The sequence below is a fragment of the Anomaloglossus baeobatrachus genome, chromosome 2 (genome assembly GCF_048569485.1).
Source record: "Anomaloglossus baeobatrachus isolate aAnoBae1 chromosome 2, aAnoBae1.hap1, whole genome shotgun sequence".
NCBI classification, from domain to species: Eukaryota; Metazoa; Chordata; class Amphibia; order Anura; family Aromobatidae; genus Anomaloglossus; species Anomaloglossus baeobatrachus.
This window is the reverse complement of record NC_134354.1, coordinates 662299725-662318312: the sequence shown is the minus strand read 5'-3', so window position 1 is coordinate 662318312 and position 18588 is coordinate 662299725. Positions and strand designations below refer to the sequence as shown.

At 47.1% G+C, this 18588-nt stretch overlaps 1 protein-coding gene across 2 annotated transcripts in view; it reads left to right on the top strand.

Moving 5' to 3' along the window:
* Positions 1–18588, top strand: part of ARHGAP9 (Rho GTPase activating protein 9) — a 279078-nt gene that overhangs the window by 171339 nt on the left and 89151 nt on the right. For both annotated transcript variants that reach the window (XM_075337075.1, XM_075337074.1), the window contains exon 6: positions 15103–15249. In XM_075337075.1, the coding sequence (XP_075193190.1) occupies positions 15103–15249 (147 nt within the window). The remainder of the gene's footprint in view (positions 1–15102; positions 15250–18588) is intronic.

Genomic DNA, 18588 nt, shown 5'->3' with positions numbered 1-18588 from the left:
GTTGTTAAAACAGTAGATTTTATTGACCAAGACTATTTGCAAGAGTTTTTATTTTTCTTTTAATTTTAGATGTAGTTAAGGAGTAATAAAAAAAAAAGTTAATAAAAGTGTACATATATCGTAAAGGTATGTCTGTCATGGGGTTAGACAGGATCACTAGGAACAGGGAAGCCTAAACTGTCCCTCAGGCTAGGGGAACCCTTGCTGTTCCTGATCCCAAAGATATGTCTGAAGGTGACAATGTTTGGGCCGTCTTCCATACCCTGGCACCTGATCAACCCTTGTCTAGTGGCCGTCCTGCCTCATCCCAGGAGAGGGCCGTGGTAGGAGTGGTTTATCCCACAGAAATAAACAGATGGGGAAAACAAAAACTCAAACTCACAGCAATCACTCACAGAGGTATAGACAATATGTGATCAGGAGGAAACTAAAGGAAGGGAGGAAATCATCAGATAAGAGTATTTCTACACCACAGAGCAAACAGAGTACATCAGCAATTGAATATCAAAGCACAAGGACTGGGATTGCATAAAGCTATCATCAACATGGGAGAACAGGCTTCACCATCTTAAAAAGGGAGTAGGCGACTGTGATAGGTCTCCTGCAACATGTGATTCAAGCAGCAATCCACAGGCTAGCAGAAATTAACTACTGCAATCCCGATTACAAACAAGAGCACAGCTGGTCGATGCCCGAGCCTGTCTGTGCAACTCAGAAGCAGTATTGTGTGGTGTGTCTGACTCTACTGTGTGAACAGTGCCATCAGTAGTCCTGACACTCAGCGAATTTTGAGCAAGACCCTGTGTGACAGGGTCTAAACCTTTTATTTTTCAAACCTGGTGGTCAACCCTTGAGTAGCAGCGACATTTTTCTGAACCAATTGAAGGATGTTACGGGCAGCGTTCCTGGGCCTGTAATAGTTGCTTACAGAGGACACTAGTGTGCAATTACCTGCATTGTAGATGTATAGGACATACAATTTATAAGTCTGGTTGGTTTGAAATGCATTTTCTGTTTTGTTTGGCTATTTCGGGGACTCATGATAATACAAATTAAAATGATGCAGCAATTTTTTTAGTGAATTTATCCCACAGGCCGTGTTTTCTCAGTGCAGAAAATATTGTCTGTGCAGTTCAACAGGAAATCATCTCAGGCTCACGGTCAGAGATAAAGGCGCTGTGGTTGTAGTCTTCCTTATGTCATGTTCTTAGACCTGCAGCCTCATATGTCAAGATCAGTTAGAAGTCTTCATGTACAAGGTCCATTATGATTATCTCAGGGAATGCAGATACAGTTAGGTCCAGAAATATTTGGACAGTGACACAAGTTTTGTTATTTTAGCTGTTTACAAAAACATGTTCAGAAATACAATTATATATATAATATGGGCTGAAAGTGCACACTCCCAGCTGCAATATGAGAGTTTTCACATCCAAATCGGATAAAGGGTTTAGGAATCATAGCTCTGTAATGCATAGCCTCCTCTTTTTCAAGGGACCAAAAGTAATTGGACAAGGGACTCTAAGGGCTGCAATTAACTCTGAAGGCATTTCCCTTGTTAACCTGTAATCAATGAAGTAGTTAAAAGGTCTGGGGTTGATTACAGGTGTGTGGTTTTGCATTTGGAAGCTGTTGCTGTGACCAGACAACATGCGGTCTAAGGAACTCTCAATTGAGGTGAAGCAGAACATCCTGAGGCTGAAAAAAAAGAAAAAATCCATCAGAGAGTTAGCAGACATGCTTGGAGTAGCAAAATCAACAGTCGGGTACATTCTGAGAAAAAAGGAATTGACTGGTGAGCTTGGGAACTCAAAAAGGCCTGGGCGTCCACGGATGACAACAGTGGTGGATGATCGCCGCATACTTTCTTTGGTGAAGAAGAACCCGTTCACAACATCAACTGAAGTCCAGAACACTCTCAGTGAAGTAGGTGTATCTGTCTCTAAGTCAACAGTAAAGAGAAGACTCCATGAAAGTAAATACAAAGGGTTCACATCTAGATGCAAACCATTCATCAATTCCAAAAATAGACAGGCCAGAGTTAAATTTGCTGAAAAACACCTCATGAAGCCAGCTCAGTTCTGGAAAAGTATTCTATGGACAGATGAGACAAAGATCAACCTGTACCAGAATGATGGGAAGAAAAATGTTTGGAGAAGAAAGGGAACGGCACATGATCCAAGGCACACCACATCCTCTGTAAAACATGGTGGAGGCAACGTGATGGCATGGGCATGCATGGCTTTCAATGGCACTGGGTCACTTGTGTTTATTGATGACATAACAGCAGACAAGAGGAGCCGGATGAATTCTGAAGTGTACAGGGATATACTTTCAGCCCAGATTCAGCCAAATGCCGCAAAGTTGATCGGACGGCGCTTCATAGTACAGATGGACAATGACCCCAAGCATACAGCCAAAGCTACCCAGGAGTTCATGAGTGCAAAAAAGTGGAACATTCTGCAATGGCCAAGTCAATCACCAGATCTTAACCCAATTGAGCATGCATTTCACTTGCTCAAATCCAGACTTAAGACGGAAAGACCCACAAACAAGCAAGACCTGAAGGCTGCGGCTGTAAAGGCCTGGCAAAGCATTAAGAAGGAGGAAACTCAGTGATGTCCATGGGTTCCAGACTTAAGGCAGTGATTGCCTCCAAAGGATTCGCAACAAAATATTGAAATTAAAAATATTTTGTTTGGGTTTGGTTTATTTGTCCAATTACTTTTGACCTCCTAAAATGTGGAGTGTTTGTAAAGAAATGTGTACAATTCCTACAATTTCTATCACATATTTTTGTTCAAACCTTCAAATTAAACGTTACAATCTGCACTTGAATTCTGTTGTATAGGTTTCATTTCAAATCCAATGTGGTGGCATGCAGAGCCCAACTCGCGAAAATTGTATCACTGTCCAAATATTTCTGGACCTAACTGTATGTGAGAATGTATCACATAAAGTAAGGTGTTGTTCGAAAATGCTCAAAAAGTTTTGTTTTTTTCCAAATCAACAAAACTTTCCAGTTATTTAGATAAAATCTCATTGTGCTTTCACTGGCCGTGGTGCATAACTTGTGATGACGCAGTCTCGGTAAAAGGGGCAGGAGGAAACTCATTCTGTACTGATACCGGCATGTCCTGGGTGGACTTCACTGCTTTATTATTACATGTGCTGTAACTTTAGGCTATGTTCACATGTTGCTTTTTTGAGGCGTTGTTTTTTTCATGCATTTTATAAAAACTAAAAGCTGCTTTTTACAAAACCAGCAAAAGCTATGAGATTCCAGAAATCCCATGCACACACACTCTGGCTTTTTTTTTTACTGACTGAAATGGAAATTTTTCGGAATCAGCCTTTTTACTACTAAGAGAGCAGGTTTCACTGCAGAAAAAAACATAAAAAAGGCAACGTGTGAACAAACCTTTACTTAACTTTACAACCCTGACATACCTAACGTATTGCACGTGCAGATTTATAATGCAGATGGAAATGACTTAAAGGGAACCTGTCACCAGATTTGGAGATTATAAGCTGCAGCCACCACCAGTGTGCTCTTATATACAGCATTCTAACATGCTGTATATAAGAGCCCAGGCCGCTGTGTACAACATAAAAAACACTTTATAATACTTACCTAAACAGTCGGTATGGTGCAGATGGGTCAGATGGGTGTCTCCGTTCTCCAGGTGCGGCGCCTCCTCTTTCGGCCATCTTTGTCCTCCTTATTCTGAAGCCGGGGTGCATGACGTGTCCTACATCATCCACACTCGCCGGCATTGAGGTCCTGCGCAGGCGCACTTTTATCTACCCTGAGGAGGGCAGATCAAAGTATTGTAGTGATCACTGGCCCCTTGTAAAGATCATAAAAATAATCACTAAATAATTTGGCCCGTATCTCTGGAATTGTATGAGAGAAAGAGAAAGTAAACCGTAATACTCAGAGGAGCAGCAGTAATAAAGTGAGGACAAACTGTCAATTTTTGTCCTGTTGACAAATCCTATGAAATTACTAAAATGCCTGAGCGCAGCCACAGAAAAATCTGTATGTAAGGCTCCACTCATGCATCTGTGTGAAATGTCTGCCAGACTCTTATAGGATGGCACACTTCTAGAACCCATAGAGTTTCAGTAATCTATTCATACATCCATGAAAATTACAAATCTCATTTATGATTTCTGAAACTCAGAGCAGGTGCTATTCTGAAACGATTTTTAAGACCAGAATAATACATACTTAAAGGGAACCTGTCATCAGAAATTTCGCCCAAAAGCTAAAAGATTCCCCCTCTGCAGCTCCTGGGCTGCATTCTAGGAAGGTCCCTGTTATTATTGTGCCCCATGTGAGACCAAAATAAAGCCTTTATAAAGTTCTACCTTTTTGTATGCAGCTTCTGTAAATCTGTCACGGGGACGGGCTCTCTGGCGTCCGTTATTCTGCCTCCTGGTCCTGTATGCCGCCCCCATCGCTCCTTTCCATATCTGATGCACCGCCCACTGCTCCAGCCATCCCCGCGCATGCCCAGTGCCAGTCTCACAGGACTGAGCAGTGTGACCGCTGGTGACGTGTGCGCAGGCAAGTGATTATGGGCGGGACTGTGACTGTTATCAGCAAGTACCCGGCCATAATCTCGTGAGCGCACAAACCTCTCCAGCATTCACACTGAGCTCAGTGTAGATGCTAGACTGTATGGGCTGCTTCCAGGGATGACGTCCCTTTGTCATGTGATAGTATTTCGAACACGCCCCTATCACATGACAAAGGGACGTCATCCCTGGAAGCAGCCCATACAGTCTAGCCTTAGCGGATGCCTTCTGGGCCCAGGAGGGCAGAAGGCTGGCGGCTCTGGATGGGAGTCTGCTGGCAGCGGGTCGGGCCACAGGTACCCCCCCCGTCCTTGCAGGCAGCGGGGGGGGGGGGGGTCGGGCCAGAAGATGAGGCCCGCGGTGGCAGCCCGTGGGACGGGACGTTTTCCGGGGTTGTCGCCGCGGGACAGAAGATGGAGCTTGGAGGATGGTGCCCACGCGGCGTACCAGGAGGACGGCCGTGGTGGTGGCAGCGCTTCGGCGGCGTCTGCGTTACATGAGCCAGAGGCGGTTGGCTCCAGCGAGGAGGAGGAGGAAGCAGCGACGGAAGAATCAGATGTCCGGATGGCGTGACTTTTATTCCAGGATACGCCGGGTCGCGGTCGGGTGAGACGGCCGTGGATTCGGCAGGGTTGGGGCGCAGTTGGTGGGGGGGCGGCTGCGGACACGGCAGCGCCGAGTGGGTTTTTGTGTTTTGATCAGGCATGGGGTATTTTACTGCAGTGGTATATACGGTTGTGGAGAGTGCGCATGCACCGCCGGGGGCATGGACGGGATCGGTGGTTAGTGAGCGCAGGTGCGGCAAGCAGAGTGAGGGCGCATGAGGCGGCAGGGGAGCATTTTCGGGCAGAGGCGGCAAGGGCTGTGACAGAGTGAGTGGTGAGGAAAGAAGAGGGGGTGAGGTGGTGCGTCTGGATGACAGTGGCCAAGTGTGAGAGGTATGGGTACTTAGAAGGCCCGTTGGGGGGGGCTCACCTGCTGGAGGATGTGAGGGATAAGATTTGAATGGGGGAAAGTGTAGAAATAATTTCGCTGCTCCCCCTGGAACAGTGGCACCTGGATTAGGTTAAGCCAAGTGATTCCGGGAAGGATAAGTAGAGGGGGGGGGAGCGCTGGTGGAGGCTCACCCCTCGTACATTTGCAACGTGGCTGCGGGGATTTGTGTTTTTGGCAAGGGTATCAGGGGAAGGAATTGGGTAATTGGTTCGGCATGGTTTGGTTATATGGATCCATTTGGGGTGGCGTGTTAGGTCATATGGCGGTTTAGTCTGGCTTCAGTACGCCGAGTAATTTCAGCAAGGGAAGGTGTTGCGTGCCGGTATGCGGTAGGATCATACGGGCACATCCTTAGGGCTGCAGTGGATGGCGGCTCCTACTCAGGCCCTTTTGGGGGGCAGTTGGCGGTTCGGGGCTTGGAACCCCGGCGACACTGACAATGAGGGTTGTTTGGGGGGCATAGAATGATGGGTGGTGCAGATTTGGCGCAGACGGTTGTCTTAAGCATAAGTGTTGGGTGGTGGTAAAGATCATAGTAATTCTGTGTCTTTCTATTTGTATTGGTGGATCTTCGCCTCCTTATTGGAAGTTTGCGCTGGGCTAGGGGACGCCTGGTGGTTGTCGGTGGAAATAGGGGTCAGGAAGTGGCTTTGGGCAGGATGGGTGGGCCATTCGGGGCCCTCCTTGTCATGATTGGGTTTCTCTGTTGGGGGGGCAGTGCCGGAAAGGAGCCGTATATGTATATATATGTATATATATATATATATATATATATATATATATATATATATATATATATATATATATATATATATTATATATATTTCGGCTTGTTCAAAACGTATCTTATCTGGAGGAGTCATCGGTGTATGCCTGCTTGGCTCCAGAATTGTCGGCGGTTTATTATGTGTCGTTTGACAGAGGGTGGTATTTGGTAAAGGCGGTGAGCCGTGGAGCATTGATGGCAAAGGCGGTTTTGGAGGCGGCATTAGGTTGTTACTGGTCTACCCTGCTAGCTAGCAGTTCGGGTGCTGCGGGGGGGAGGGGAGTTATTATTATGTTGATCGGTGGGGGCTATGGGTTTTGTCCCATTTTATGTTCCTTTGGAGGCGGTTATTCCTTGGTGGAGTGTTTGGTGCGTGGTGTGTCCAAGCTTACACCTCTCATTCATTATAGGTTGATTCTCTTTCCATCGGGTTGGCGGGTTGATGATTCGTTTGGGTTGATTGTTTCATTGCAGATGGTGGTGGATACTCTTTTTTTTTTTTTTTTTTTTTTTTTTTTTTTTTTGGGCCGGTTGGCGCAGGCGAAGACTGAGGGTCCAACGCCAGTGATACGGTTTGTGGGGGATAAAGTTTGATGTTATGGTCAGAGAGGTAGGCTTCGTGGGTAATGGGGTGGTCCTATGGGCTGTGATAGAGGCAGTTAGGCCAGCTAAGACGGTGTGGTTTCAGGCGGTGCAGTCTTTGCTGGGGCGGTCGAACCACGGGTGCAGAGTTACGCCGCTGGGGCGAGTGTCTGCTGGACGGCTGGCGATGGCTGCGCCAAGGGTGCAGCCATCGGATCATTTGTGTGGGTCACGAGGGAGATCAATGATGATCTGATGGTGTAGGAGGTTTTTTGTTTTTCTTACGGCGATTTAGTGGCCGCGGATTCTGGCTGGGTAAGGTGGTACCTGATGGAACGTGGCTGCGGTACTCGGTTGCAGCGGGTCCAGTTGTTTTCGGGTTGGGCATCGTGGGTAGCACTTCCAATCGGTGGTAGGGGTCGAGTTGTGGAGGTTGGCAGTTTTTTCCGAGAGGAAGGTGTGCTGTCATTCTGACTATCAGTTGGTGGAGAATTAGATTAATAGTTGGTTTGCTAATCCTGGGGCCAAGGGTGGCGTACTTGTGGCAGTTGGTTTCTCAATTGTATGCGTTTTTTAAAAAAAAAAAAAAATTTTATGCGTGGCGCAACCAGTACTGGGGGTTCGCCAAGGGTATAGCAGCTGCTTTGTTTCCTTCCAGTTCTGCAGGTTTCGAGAGTTGAGGCCGGGTAGCAGACGAGGTGGGCACGGTGTGTCCGGAGGGCTTGTGGAGTCTGGTGTGGCTGTGTTGGGGAGCGGCTCGGAGCTCAGTGACTGAGGTTATTTGGTGCTGATATCCAGAAGTGTGGGTGGCACGGATAACGTGGTTTGGGGCCATGTGTGAGGAAAGCCTGGTGGAGTATTTGGTGGCGGCGTTGGCAGTGGTGAGTAACGGTTTTAAGGTTGCTAGGCCGGCGTCGGCAGTGGAGCAGAGGGTGGCGGCTGTGGCTGTCTTGTTGAGGATTAGATGTGGAGAGATGTTTTCGCAGGATCTTAGTGCGCGGCAGGCCTTGAAGGGGTTTTGTCGTACGGGTGTGAGGGAGCGGGACACAAGGGTCCGTCTCCGTTGTTTTGTGGCAGCGTTTGGTGAGTGTTTTGTGGTTGCTATGTTCATCTGAGCACGAGCGGGTTTTGTTTCCTCTTGTCCACAACGGTTCGTGTTAGCCTTTTGGGGGGCTTTGAGATTGTGGGGTTGGTCAGCCCATCTACGGTTAAGAGCGGAGGTTGAATGTTGGAGGATGTGTCCGCGGTGGTGCAGTGGGTTGAGCGCCGGCTTCGTCGCTCACTGAATCAGGTTAGGCGGATGGTGAAGGTTGGTGTTGTTGTATGCGGTCCCGGGTGTGGAATTATGTTATGAGGACGCCCAGGGTTATTGTTGTGTCACGTTAGTTAAGGTACCATTTTGTGGCAGTGCTGCAGACTTGATTGCAAGTGGCGGGGGTGGGCGCCCGGAATACTACGGGTCGTATTCCTTCTGGATTGGGCTGCCACGGAGGCCCCTCGGTGGTCTCAGAAAAGGGGTTGTGAAAAGTATTGGGAGGTGGGAGTCCTCTCGTTTGTCGGCGTTACGTTTGGCCTCAGTTGTTATCGGGTTAAGGCCAATGGGGGCGTTTGAGTAATTTTGGGAGTGGAATGGGTTGGTGTAACAGGTTGGTGTTATCTGTGGGTTTATAACCTCTGGGTTTTGTGGTGAGGGTGTGCCTCATTTGGATATTTGGGCATTCGTTGGTTCTCGGGGCCTCGGGGGTCTGAGGCTCGCCCGAATTTTGCCAGTTGGGTCTGGACGGGTCGATGGTACTGGTCCAGTAAGTGGGAGGCAGCGATTTGGTACCTCGAGAAGTTATTTATGAATGTTTAAAAAAAAAAAAAAAAAAATTGTTGTTGGTTTGTTGCATTGTGGAAGACATACCCGGGCTTAAGCGTGGGGTAGTTTTGATAGTGTGACCAGGTTGGAATGGCGTGGGGCTCGTGCGGTAGGCAGTATCAATCGAGCCTTATTGGGGGCGGCGCCAAAGTTGGTGACGCTGAACTGGTGGTTTTGGAGATGCGATGGGGGTGTATCTTAACGTTATTGGTGCTGTTTTGTGGACGCTGTGATTGCGTGGAGGTGTGGTACAATCTTTTGGTGTGTGGCGGGTCCAGGCCACGTAAGGAGTCACGTGCCCTGTCCTGTGGCGGGGGTTAGGTCTGGTCCAGAGGCGGTTGAAGGCAATGGTAACTGGACAGAGAGACACCATCTTGGTATGGTGGCTCCAGGTTCCGGGATGTTGCAGGCACGGGGTTCTGCAAAGTTGGGGGGTTAATCCGTAGGTGATTAATACCTCATCTCTGGGTCGGTGTGTTGCGGCCAGGGATACTGGAGTGAGAAGTGGTTCCTGGACTGGGCCTACCCAGGGTTGTATATTTACTGTATTGGTTACTGTGTTACCTATTGTTATTTGTTGGGGTCGCCCGTTGGACGGCGCCCCCTTGTGTTAGTATGTAAATAATAGGTAATAAAGGCTGCTGTGGCCAATTTTAAACCAAGTCACATGCAGTTCGTGTATTATTTACAGATGGTATTGGTGGGTAACACACATACAGCACGACTGGAGAATCCTTCCTCAATGGTCAAGAAAGCCATGGAACCCATAGGGTGGAGGGGCGACATGACTAGAGGGAAGGGAAGGAGTGATGGGGTTAATGGAAACAGGAATGGTTTGTTTATAAGGCAGAATAGAGGGATTGGTGGGTAGGAGGAGTTCCCTGGAGGAAGAGGTGGGGCAGTTGAAGGGTGTAAGTAAAGGACTTTGACTTACCCCCTCTCTCTTGACTTCCGGATATGGAACGATCCCCGCCCACCCTCCCTTGTGTTTAATACCGAGGGGAATTTTGTCTGGGTTGTTTCTTTGTCACAGCAGCGGGGGGTAGGTCTGGTCCAGAGGCGGTTGAAGGCAATGGTAACTGGACAGAGAGACACCATCTTGGTATGGTGGCTCCAGGTTCCGGGATGTTGCAGGCACGGGGTTCTGCAAAGTTGGGGGGTTAATCCGTAGGTGATTAATACCTCATCTCTGGGTCGGTGTGTTGCGGCCAGGGATACTGGAGTGAGAAGTGGTTCCTGGACTGGGCCTACCCAGGGTTGTATATTTACTGTATTGGTTACTGTGTTACCTATTGTTATTTGTTGGGGTCGCCCGTTGGACGGCGCCCCCTTGTGTTAGTATGTAAATAATAGGTAATAAAGGCTGCTGTGGCCAATTTTAAACCAAGTCACATGCAGTTCGTGTATTATTTACAGATGGTATTGGTGGGTAACACACATACAGCACGACTGGAGAATCCTTCCTCAATGGTCATGCCGCAGTCGATATCGTAGTGTGCAAATCCTTTTTGATACGATTAACGAGTGCAAAAGTGTCGTTATCGTATCATCGGTGTAGGGTCTGACATTTCCATAATGCCAGTGCAGCGACAGGTACGATGTAGTTCCTCGTTCCTGTGGCAGCACACATCGCTGTGTATGAAGCCGCAGGAGCGAGGAACATCTCCTACCTGCGTCCCGGCTGCAATGCGGAAGGAAGGAGGTGGGCGGGATGTTTACATCCTGCTCATCTCTGCCCCTCCGCTGCTATTGGCCGCCTGCCGTGTGATGTCGCTGTGACGCCGCACGACCCGCTCCCTTAGGAAGGAGGCGGGTCGCCGGCCAGAGCGACGTCGCAGGGCAGGTGAGTGCATGTGAAGCTGGCGTAGCGATAATTTTCGCTACGCCAGCTATCACAAGATATCGCTGCTGCGACGGGGGCAGGGACTATTGCGCTCGACATCGCAGCATCGGCTTGCGATGTTGCAGCGTGCAAAGTACCCCTTACATGAAGGGCTGTTTTTTTTGCCAGACAAGTTGTATAATTTAATTGCATCATTTCGGGGGAAAATACTGTATATCTTAGTGTTTAACTTTTAAAAACATTTTTGGAGTGATTGCAAAAATAAACAACATTGTCATTTTTTTATGCTTGATCACTTTTGTTCAATAATTACTGATTTTATAGAAAAAAATGTTTATTCTTTATTTTGTCTGACTTTTTTTAAACATATTTATCAGACATCATTTAAAGAGCCCCCGTAATCTGCTGCACACTTTATATAGCAGAAAAAAGTATTTTCAGCTTACCAGGATGTATGGTCCCCGGAAAAATTTGCGGTGCACGGATCCTCCAGCATAGCCCAGTCTGGAATCAATAGTGAGTCAATGAGGGGAGGAAGGGGGCAGGGGAAAATGGAATCCAGCACCAAAAATTGTTTTATATAAAAATTAAAAATTTATTGAGACATATAAGTTAAAAATATGAAAACCGCAAAGGGGGGGAAAGTGGTATCATAGTATCCTTACGCGTTTCGGACAGGAGGTTAAAAACATGTCCTTATTCATAGGTAAACAAGACAGATCAATGCAGCAAGCTTTAATAGCTGTTCATCAAGGTTGAAACATGAGAACGAGGCAAAATCGGGAGGAGTAGAAATTGTTTTGCCTCGTTCTCATGTTTCAACCTTGATGATCAGCTATTAAAGCTTGCTGCATTGATCTGTCTTGTTTACCTATGAATAAGGACATGTTTTTAACCTCCTGTTGTCCGAAATGCGTAAGGATACTATGATACCCCTTTCCCCCCCTTTGCGGTTTGCATATTTTTAACTTATATGTCTCAATAAATTTTTGATTTTTATATAAAACAATTTTTGGTGCTGGATTCCATTTTCCCCTGCCCCCTTCCTCCCCTCATTGACCCACACTTTATATAGCACCTATCATTAAGAAAAAACAAAACTAAACTGCATGATGACACTCCTCAAAATTTTTGTCTCTTTAAGGGACTTTTCCATTTTAATTTAACATTTAACCAACAATGCATGGAATTTCTCTGTATTATAATGAATTATTGCCTTCCAGCATGAAACTGACAAGCGCAGCAATGGGGCGGGTTTTTCTTAAGAGTCTGGGTGCTGTGTTTAACTATTGATCACCTGCTCTGGCCATGGCAGGACACATGGAGCCCTATCCCTTTCTTTGGATCGTGTTGATGCCAAAGTCACTATTCACCAACTAAAAGGTTAAACAGCCGAGATCAGCGTTATCTCTAATCTCTGCTCTTGCCACATAAAGCCAGCTGTCAATCACAGACAGCTTCTGTGTCCATGTCTTTTGTATATTGTATATTTATGACACGGATCCTTAACTGTAGACTTTTGCATGAAGCCAAACTATGACAGGTTCACTATGCGCTATACTCCTGAGCTATGTTCACAATTCTGCTGATTTATCGTTGGAAACACTTGACAAGCTTCTAGGTAGACGCACTAACTAATAGTATAGCGGACATCCTGTAATGTAGGGGTACAGATCATTTTTTCTAATATAGATTATATAGTATATAAACTAGAAGACTAAGCTCTGTGCAGATACTAATATAATTAGTAATAAATGGAGATTTCAGCTCTGAAGCCTGTAAAATTGTGAATGCTGCTCTGAAGTATAAGGTAAGTTGTAATTCAAGTGTGAAACATTGGACTGAAGTCGGTTGACACCTGATATAGACAGAGACAGGCAATGGAGAAGGTGGAGAAAGTAATCTTTCCATCTTCTAGGCATCTGTGATCCGACTCACGCATGCCATAGAATCACATCACAGTGAGTGACACTCGGCTCAAGCTCACAGCAGAGTTAGAGCCAAGTGTCATTAGCAGATCACATTGGATGCTGTAAGTTCGTCTGACCCCGGCCTAAGGCCTCCATCATACGTCCGTGTTTCCGGTACGTGTGACGTCCGGAGACATGGGCACACGTAGACCCAATAAAATCAATGGGTTTGCGCACACAAGTGTGTTTTCACACAGATTGTGTGTCCTTGTGGAGCATACGTGTGTCCGTGTGCTCCACACGTAGACATGTCCGTTTTTCTCCGTTAGCACGGATGTCACACGGTCCGCACACTGATGTGCTCCATGTGATATCCGTGTGACACATACCGGAGAAAACACGTGTCTGTGAAATAAAATGCTTTACTATACTCACCTGTCTCCACTGCTGATGTCTCCAGCACTGCTGTCTTCGCACTGCTGCTGCTGTCACTTGCTTCCGACCCCCGCTCATTATGCTCATTGCATATGCACTGCACCAAGGACCGGAAGCAGCAGCAACGCTGGACACAGCAGCACCATGCACAGGTAAGTATAGAAGTTCATGTTGTCCAGGTGCTATGCGGATGTAACACGGATAGCACACTGACAGCACACGCTGAGCACACGCACACACATACGCACCTTCACCGTGGATCGTGCAAAATGTGTGTGGATGTGTAAAAGTGGCCTAGGATGTATTATTTCCACTGCTTTATCTCATCACAATAATATTAATCATTAGGGTGAAATGTCATTTATGCATCTAGACGCAGATTTATGTTGTATTCTCCCCTGCAGATGTCACCATTCTGCGTACACGTATGCACCTGATAATGATTTAGAGACATTTACACAAATCAAGCTGTAAACCAACATAAACAGATTTCATCTGTACCTTGCCCCTTGTTACTTTATTACTCAATATTATGTACAATTCTTTTACTTTGTTTGAAATGTTTATAAATCAGCGGTTAATGGTGATATGATCAGACACAATCTGGGAATATGTGGATAGTTTGCCGTGCTTAAAGGGAATCTGTCAGCAGGTTTTTGCTAGGCAAGATATAGGGGCTGAGGCCCTGGTTCCAGCGATGTGCCATGGTTTTGGCAGTATGAATCATACAGTATGTCAGGGTCCCTTTAAGATTTGCTCCTATCTTCGTATAAATATTATAAAAATCAGATTGCACTCGCAAAACATGTTATTCAATGGGGCAGTGCTGATCTGCTATTTTTTTTTCTTCAGCCTGAGTAAAAAATTGCAGCATTCTGCGTATAGTTGTGCAAAACGGTCGAACTTGCCAATGCAAGTCTATGGGTGGGAGAAAAATAGCCGATGTCACACCACCTTTATCCCACCCGATTTTTATGGATACGTTACCATTCTGTAGCAAACGGATTTGACTCGTCCCACTTTTTTGGATGAAGATCGAACAGATTTATTACACGCAGATGTGCGCGAGGTCAAATTGAGTGTGGAACGAGGCTGCAGTCAAGACTTAGGGGCACTTTGCACACTACGACATCGCAAGTTGATGCTTGCGATGCCGAGCGAGATAGTCCCCGCCCCCGTCACAGCTGCGATATCATGGTGATAGCTGGCGTAGAAAACATTATTGCTACGCCAGCTTCACATGCACTCACCTGCCCTGCGACGTCGCTCTGGCCGGCGACCCGCCTCCTTATTAAGGGGGCGGGTCATGCGGCGTCATAGCGACGTCACACGCCAGGCGGCCAATAGTAGCGGAGGGGCGGAGATGAGCGGGACGTAAACATCCCGCCCACCTCCTTCCTTCCGCATAGCTGGCGTGAGCCGCAGGACGCAGGTAGGAGATGTTCCTCGCTCCTGCGGCTTCACACACAGCGATGCGTGATGCTGCTGGAGCGACGAACAACATCGTAACATCGGTCATTTCCAAATTATGGAAATGACAGACGCTACACCGATGATACAATTACGACGATTTTGCGCTCGTTAATCGTATCAAAAAGGCTTTACACACTACGATATCGCCTGCGACGCCGGATGTGCGTCACTTTCAATTTAACCCCACCGACATCGCACCTGCAATGTCGTAGTGTGCAAAGTGCCCCTAACAGTTGGTAGCACGATCCTATAGAGAAAGGAATAGGATATAAGAAGTAAACATGATATGATACCTAAAGTAATAGTTGCTGTTACAAAACCCAAAAAGACACTTTTCATATTGTTACTTTTTAAAAATCCTTTAAAACAGAATAAAAAAATACAATACCCCGTACACTAAAAAAAACATATTGTTTTACATCAAAAGAAGATGACTGAAATGTATCCCTGGTATTATTTGCAGCCTGGAGTGAAGATACCCATCGATGTATCATTGTAGATATCCTACACCCGTACTGACATCTAATCACTGAAACTGGAAAGTAGTTCATCTGGTTCTTATATCAACCGTATATTGTTTTTACAGTATGTTCCAATTGTTATATATGGTATATCATGTTACAGAAAGGTTTCTGTATTTTGTGTATTGCAGATCGGTGACTCCGAGGACCATTTTATTTCCTCCATCGACAGTCTTTCATCTTCTTGCACCAGTTTGAGCAGTCCAGGCAGTGACGCAGAGAAGCGAGCACTCACCTATACCAGGTCTATGGTCCTCTCCCATTCACAAAGGCCGAGGGTAAACTTACAAACTAATACTTTATACATATTGTTATTCTTACATTATATTTACATTTATTGACATGTTACTCTGTTTCTAAGTTGCTTGATTTTTTTTTAATTTACATGAATGGTTGTAAAAGTGTAATTACAATGATGAGTTTTTCATCAGCTTTATGGTCAGAAAAACTAATATATTTAGTTGCGTATATAGAAATCATGGGGCACCCTAGCAGAAGTTCTAATTGCCCCCCCCCCCAAAAAAAATAATTAATTAATATTCGGCTGGGTCACATAAGAACATATCTCATAACTTTGTAGCCCGTAGAAACTAATTTTCCTACTATTGAAGCCCCTAGATTTCCCTTTCATTGTGGCCATAAAGTATGATGTAAGCAAAAGTACCCCACAAATACTGTATAATGCCCCCACAATGAATTCCTCCACCATACCCTCCACATGCACAGTATAATGACCCTACTGTATCCACCCTCAACTACCCCAGCAAAGTATAGTGGCCCCAACACAGTCTAATCCCCAACTGTGACCCCAACACAGCCCTCCATACAATGTAATGGGCCTACATACAGTATAATGGCCCCCACACAGCCCTCCATACAGTTTGATGGATCCCACACAATACTTCACACTGTATAATTTCTTGCATAAATTATAATGGCCCTCAAATAGCCCTCCATAAAGTATAAAAGCTCTTCATAGCCCTCTGAATATTACAATGGCCTTCACATAGCCTTTTATATAGTATAATTGGCCCCACACAGCCCTTCCTACAGTATTATGCACGCCCCATAGTTCGCCATATGGTAAAATGCTTCCCATATAGTCCTTTATATAGTATAATGGACCCCACATTGCCTTCCATATGGTATAATGCCCCCCATAGTCCTCCATATATTATAATGCACCTCACAATCCTCCATATATCATAATGCATCCCCATAATTCTGCACCTATATAGCATTATGTGGCCATTGGTCAACAGTGTGTGGTCAATGATTAAAAATGAATAAATATATATTGTGAGGTAGCGTCGTCGGCTGCGCTGCAGAAGACACGGGATCCAGGCACCAAGGTTCACAGCACACGGTTTATTCCAAAGAAAAAGTCCACAATAGTACATATGTGCCTTTCCGGCAGAGAACTCAGGGAGATGTGATCACTCCCTCACACACGGCACACCTGCCCTCCTTCCTGTTTCCATTTAACCCTTCCTTAAGCCTGTAGGGAAACAGCATTAACCCTGTAGTGGATTTACTTCCTATCATGGAGTGAGCACAACCGGGGCGAGACATACCGGCCGTCATAGATAACCCCGGTCACAGTCTCACATACCCCCCCCTCAGTTCAAGCGAGCGGGGTTGAACTCCTGCCATCAAACACGGGCCGCGGGACAAGGCATCGGCGTTGCCCTGCAACCTACCGGCCCGGTGTTCAACCGTAAACCGGAAGTTCTGCAGAGAAAGGAACCACCGGGTAACCCGGGCATTCCGTTCCTTGGCGGACCTCATCCAGACCAGTGGAGAGTGATCCGTCACCAAGCGAAACTGCCGTCCCAGCAGGTAATAGCGTAGGGACTCCAAGGCCCACTTGATCGCCAGGCACTCCTTCTCCACTACGCTATAATTCCGCTCGGGAGGGGTGAGCTTCCTACTTAAGAAGGTGACGGGGTGTTCCTCCCCCTGAACCACCTGAGACAGCACTGCCCCCAGGCCGACCTCCGAGGCGTCAGTCTGTACTATGAACTCCTTCCGGAAATCAGGGTTTACAAGAACGGGCTGTCCGCACATGACCCCCTTCAGGGCCCGGAAGGAGTCCTCGGCCTGCGGAGTCCAGCGCACCATGACGGACTTCTTGCCTTTGAGAAGGTCCGTCAAGGGGGCTGATAGTCCCGCAAAATCTTTTACAAACCTCCTGTAGTACCCCACGATACCCAGGAAGGCCCTAACCTGCTTCGTGGTCAGGGGTCTAGGCCACTTCTGGATCGCCTCAACCTTGTTAACTTGGGGCTTAATCACTCCTTGGCCTATTACGTAGCCCAAGTAGCGGGCTTCCGTGAGTCCCAACGCACATTTCTTGGGATTGGCTGTCAATCCGGCTGTTCGAAGCGCGTCCACCACCGCTTGTACCTGTTCCAAGTGGGTCTGCCAATCGGAGCTGTAAATAATGATGTCATCAAGGTACGCTGAGGCATACGCCTGGTGGGGTTCCAGCACTAAGTCCATCAACCTCTGGAACGTGGCCGGAGCGCCATGTAACCCAAAAGGCAAGACAACATAGTGGAAGAGACCCTCCGGCGTAACAAAAGCGGTTTTCTCCTTGGCGGACTCCGTTAGTGGCACCTGCCAGTACCCCTTGGTCAGGTCGAGCGTGGTAAAATATCGCGCCTGTCCCAGCCTATCAATCAGCTCATCCACCCGGGGCATGGGGTAGAGATCAAACTTGGATATTTCGTTCAATCTCCTAAAGTCATTGCAGAACCTTAAGGAGCCATCGGGTTTTGGTATTAGGACAATCGGACTAGCCCATTCACTCCGGGATTTTTCGATGACCCCCAGGCGTAACATTGTCTTTACTTCCTCCGATATGGCTTGTCGTCGAGCCTCCGGTACTCGGTATGACTTCAGGCGTACCTTCAGGTGGGGCTCGGTGACAATATCATGTCGTATCAGACTGGTCCTACCGGGCAGCTCGGAGAAGACATCGGGGTTCTGCTGAACCAACCGTCTGGCCTCTCGCCTCTGTGTCTTGGTGAGGGCTTCTCCAATCCTTACTTCCGGTTCGTCCTCTCCGGAGGTCGCTGGAGCCGGATGTGAACGACCCGAAGAGGAGGGAGGTGGGGAAAAAACAGCCATCAGGCTTTCCCGTTCCTGCCAAGGTTTTAATAGGTTGACATGGTATATTTGTTCAGGTTTCCGCCTACCGGGCTGCAATACTTTATAGTTAACCACCCCGACTCTTTCCTTTATCTCGTAGGGGCCTTGCCACTGAGCCAGGAATTTACTCTCCGCCGTGGGAATCAATACCAACACCCGATCCCCGGGATTAAAGGTCCGCACGGTGGCTTGTCTATTGTAGCGGCTGCTTTGCGCGGCCTGAGCCTCCTGTAAATGCTCCTTCACAATTGGCATGACCGCGCTTATGCGGTTCTGCATACCCAAAATGTGTTCAATCACACTTTTATGGGGGGTGGGCTCCTGCTCCCTGGTTTCTTTTGCCAGGTCCAACAATCCCCGGGGAGGTCGCCCGTATAACAATTCAAAAGGCGAAAACCCCGTGCATGCCTGTGGCACCTCTCGTATGGCAAACATCAAATAGGGAAGCATCATATCCCAGTCTT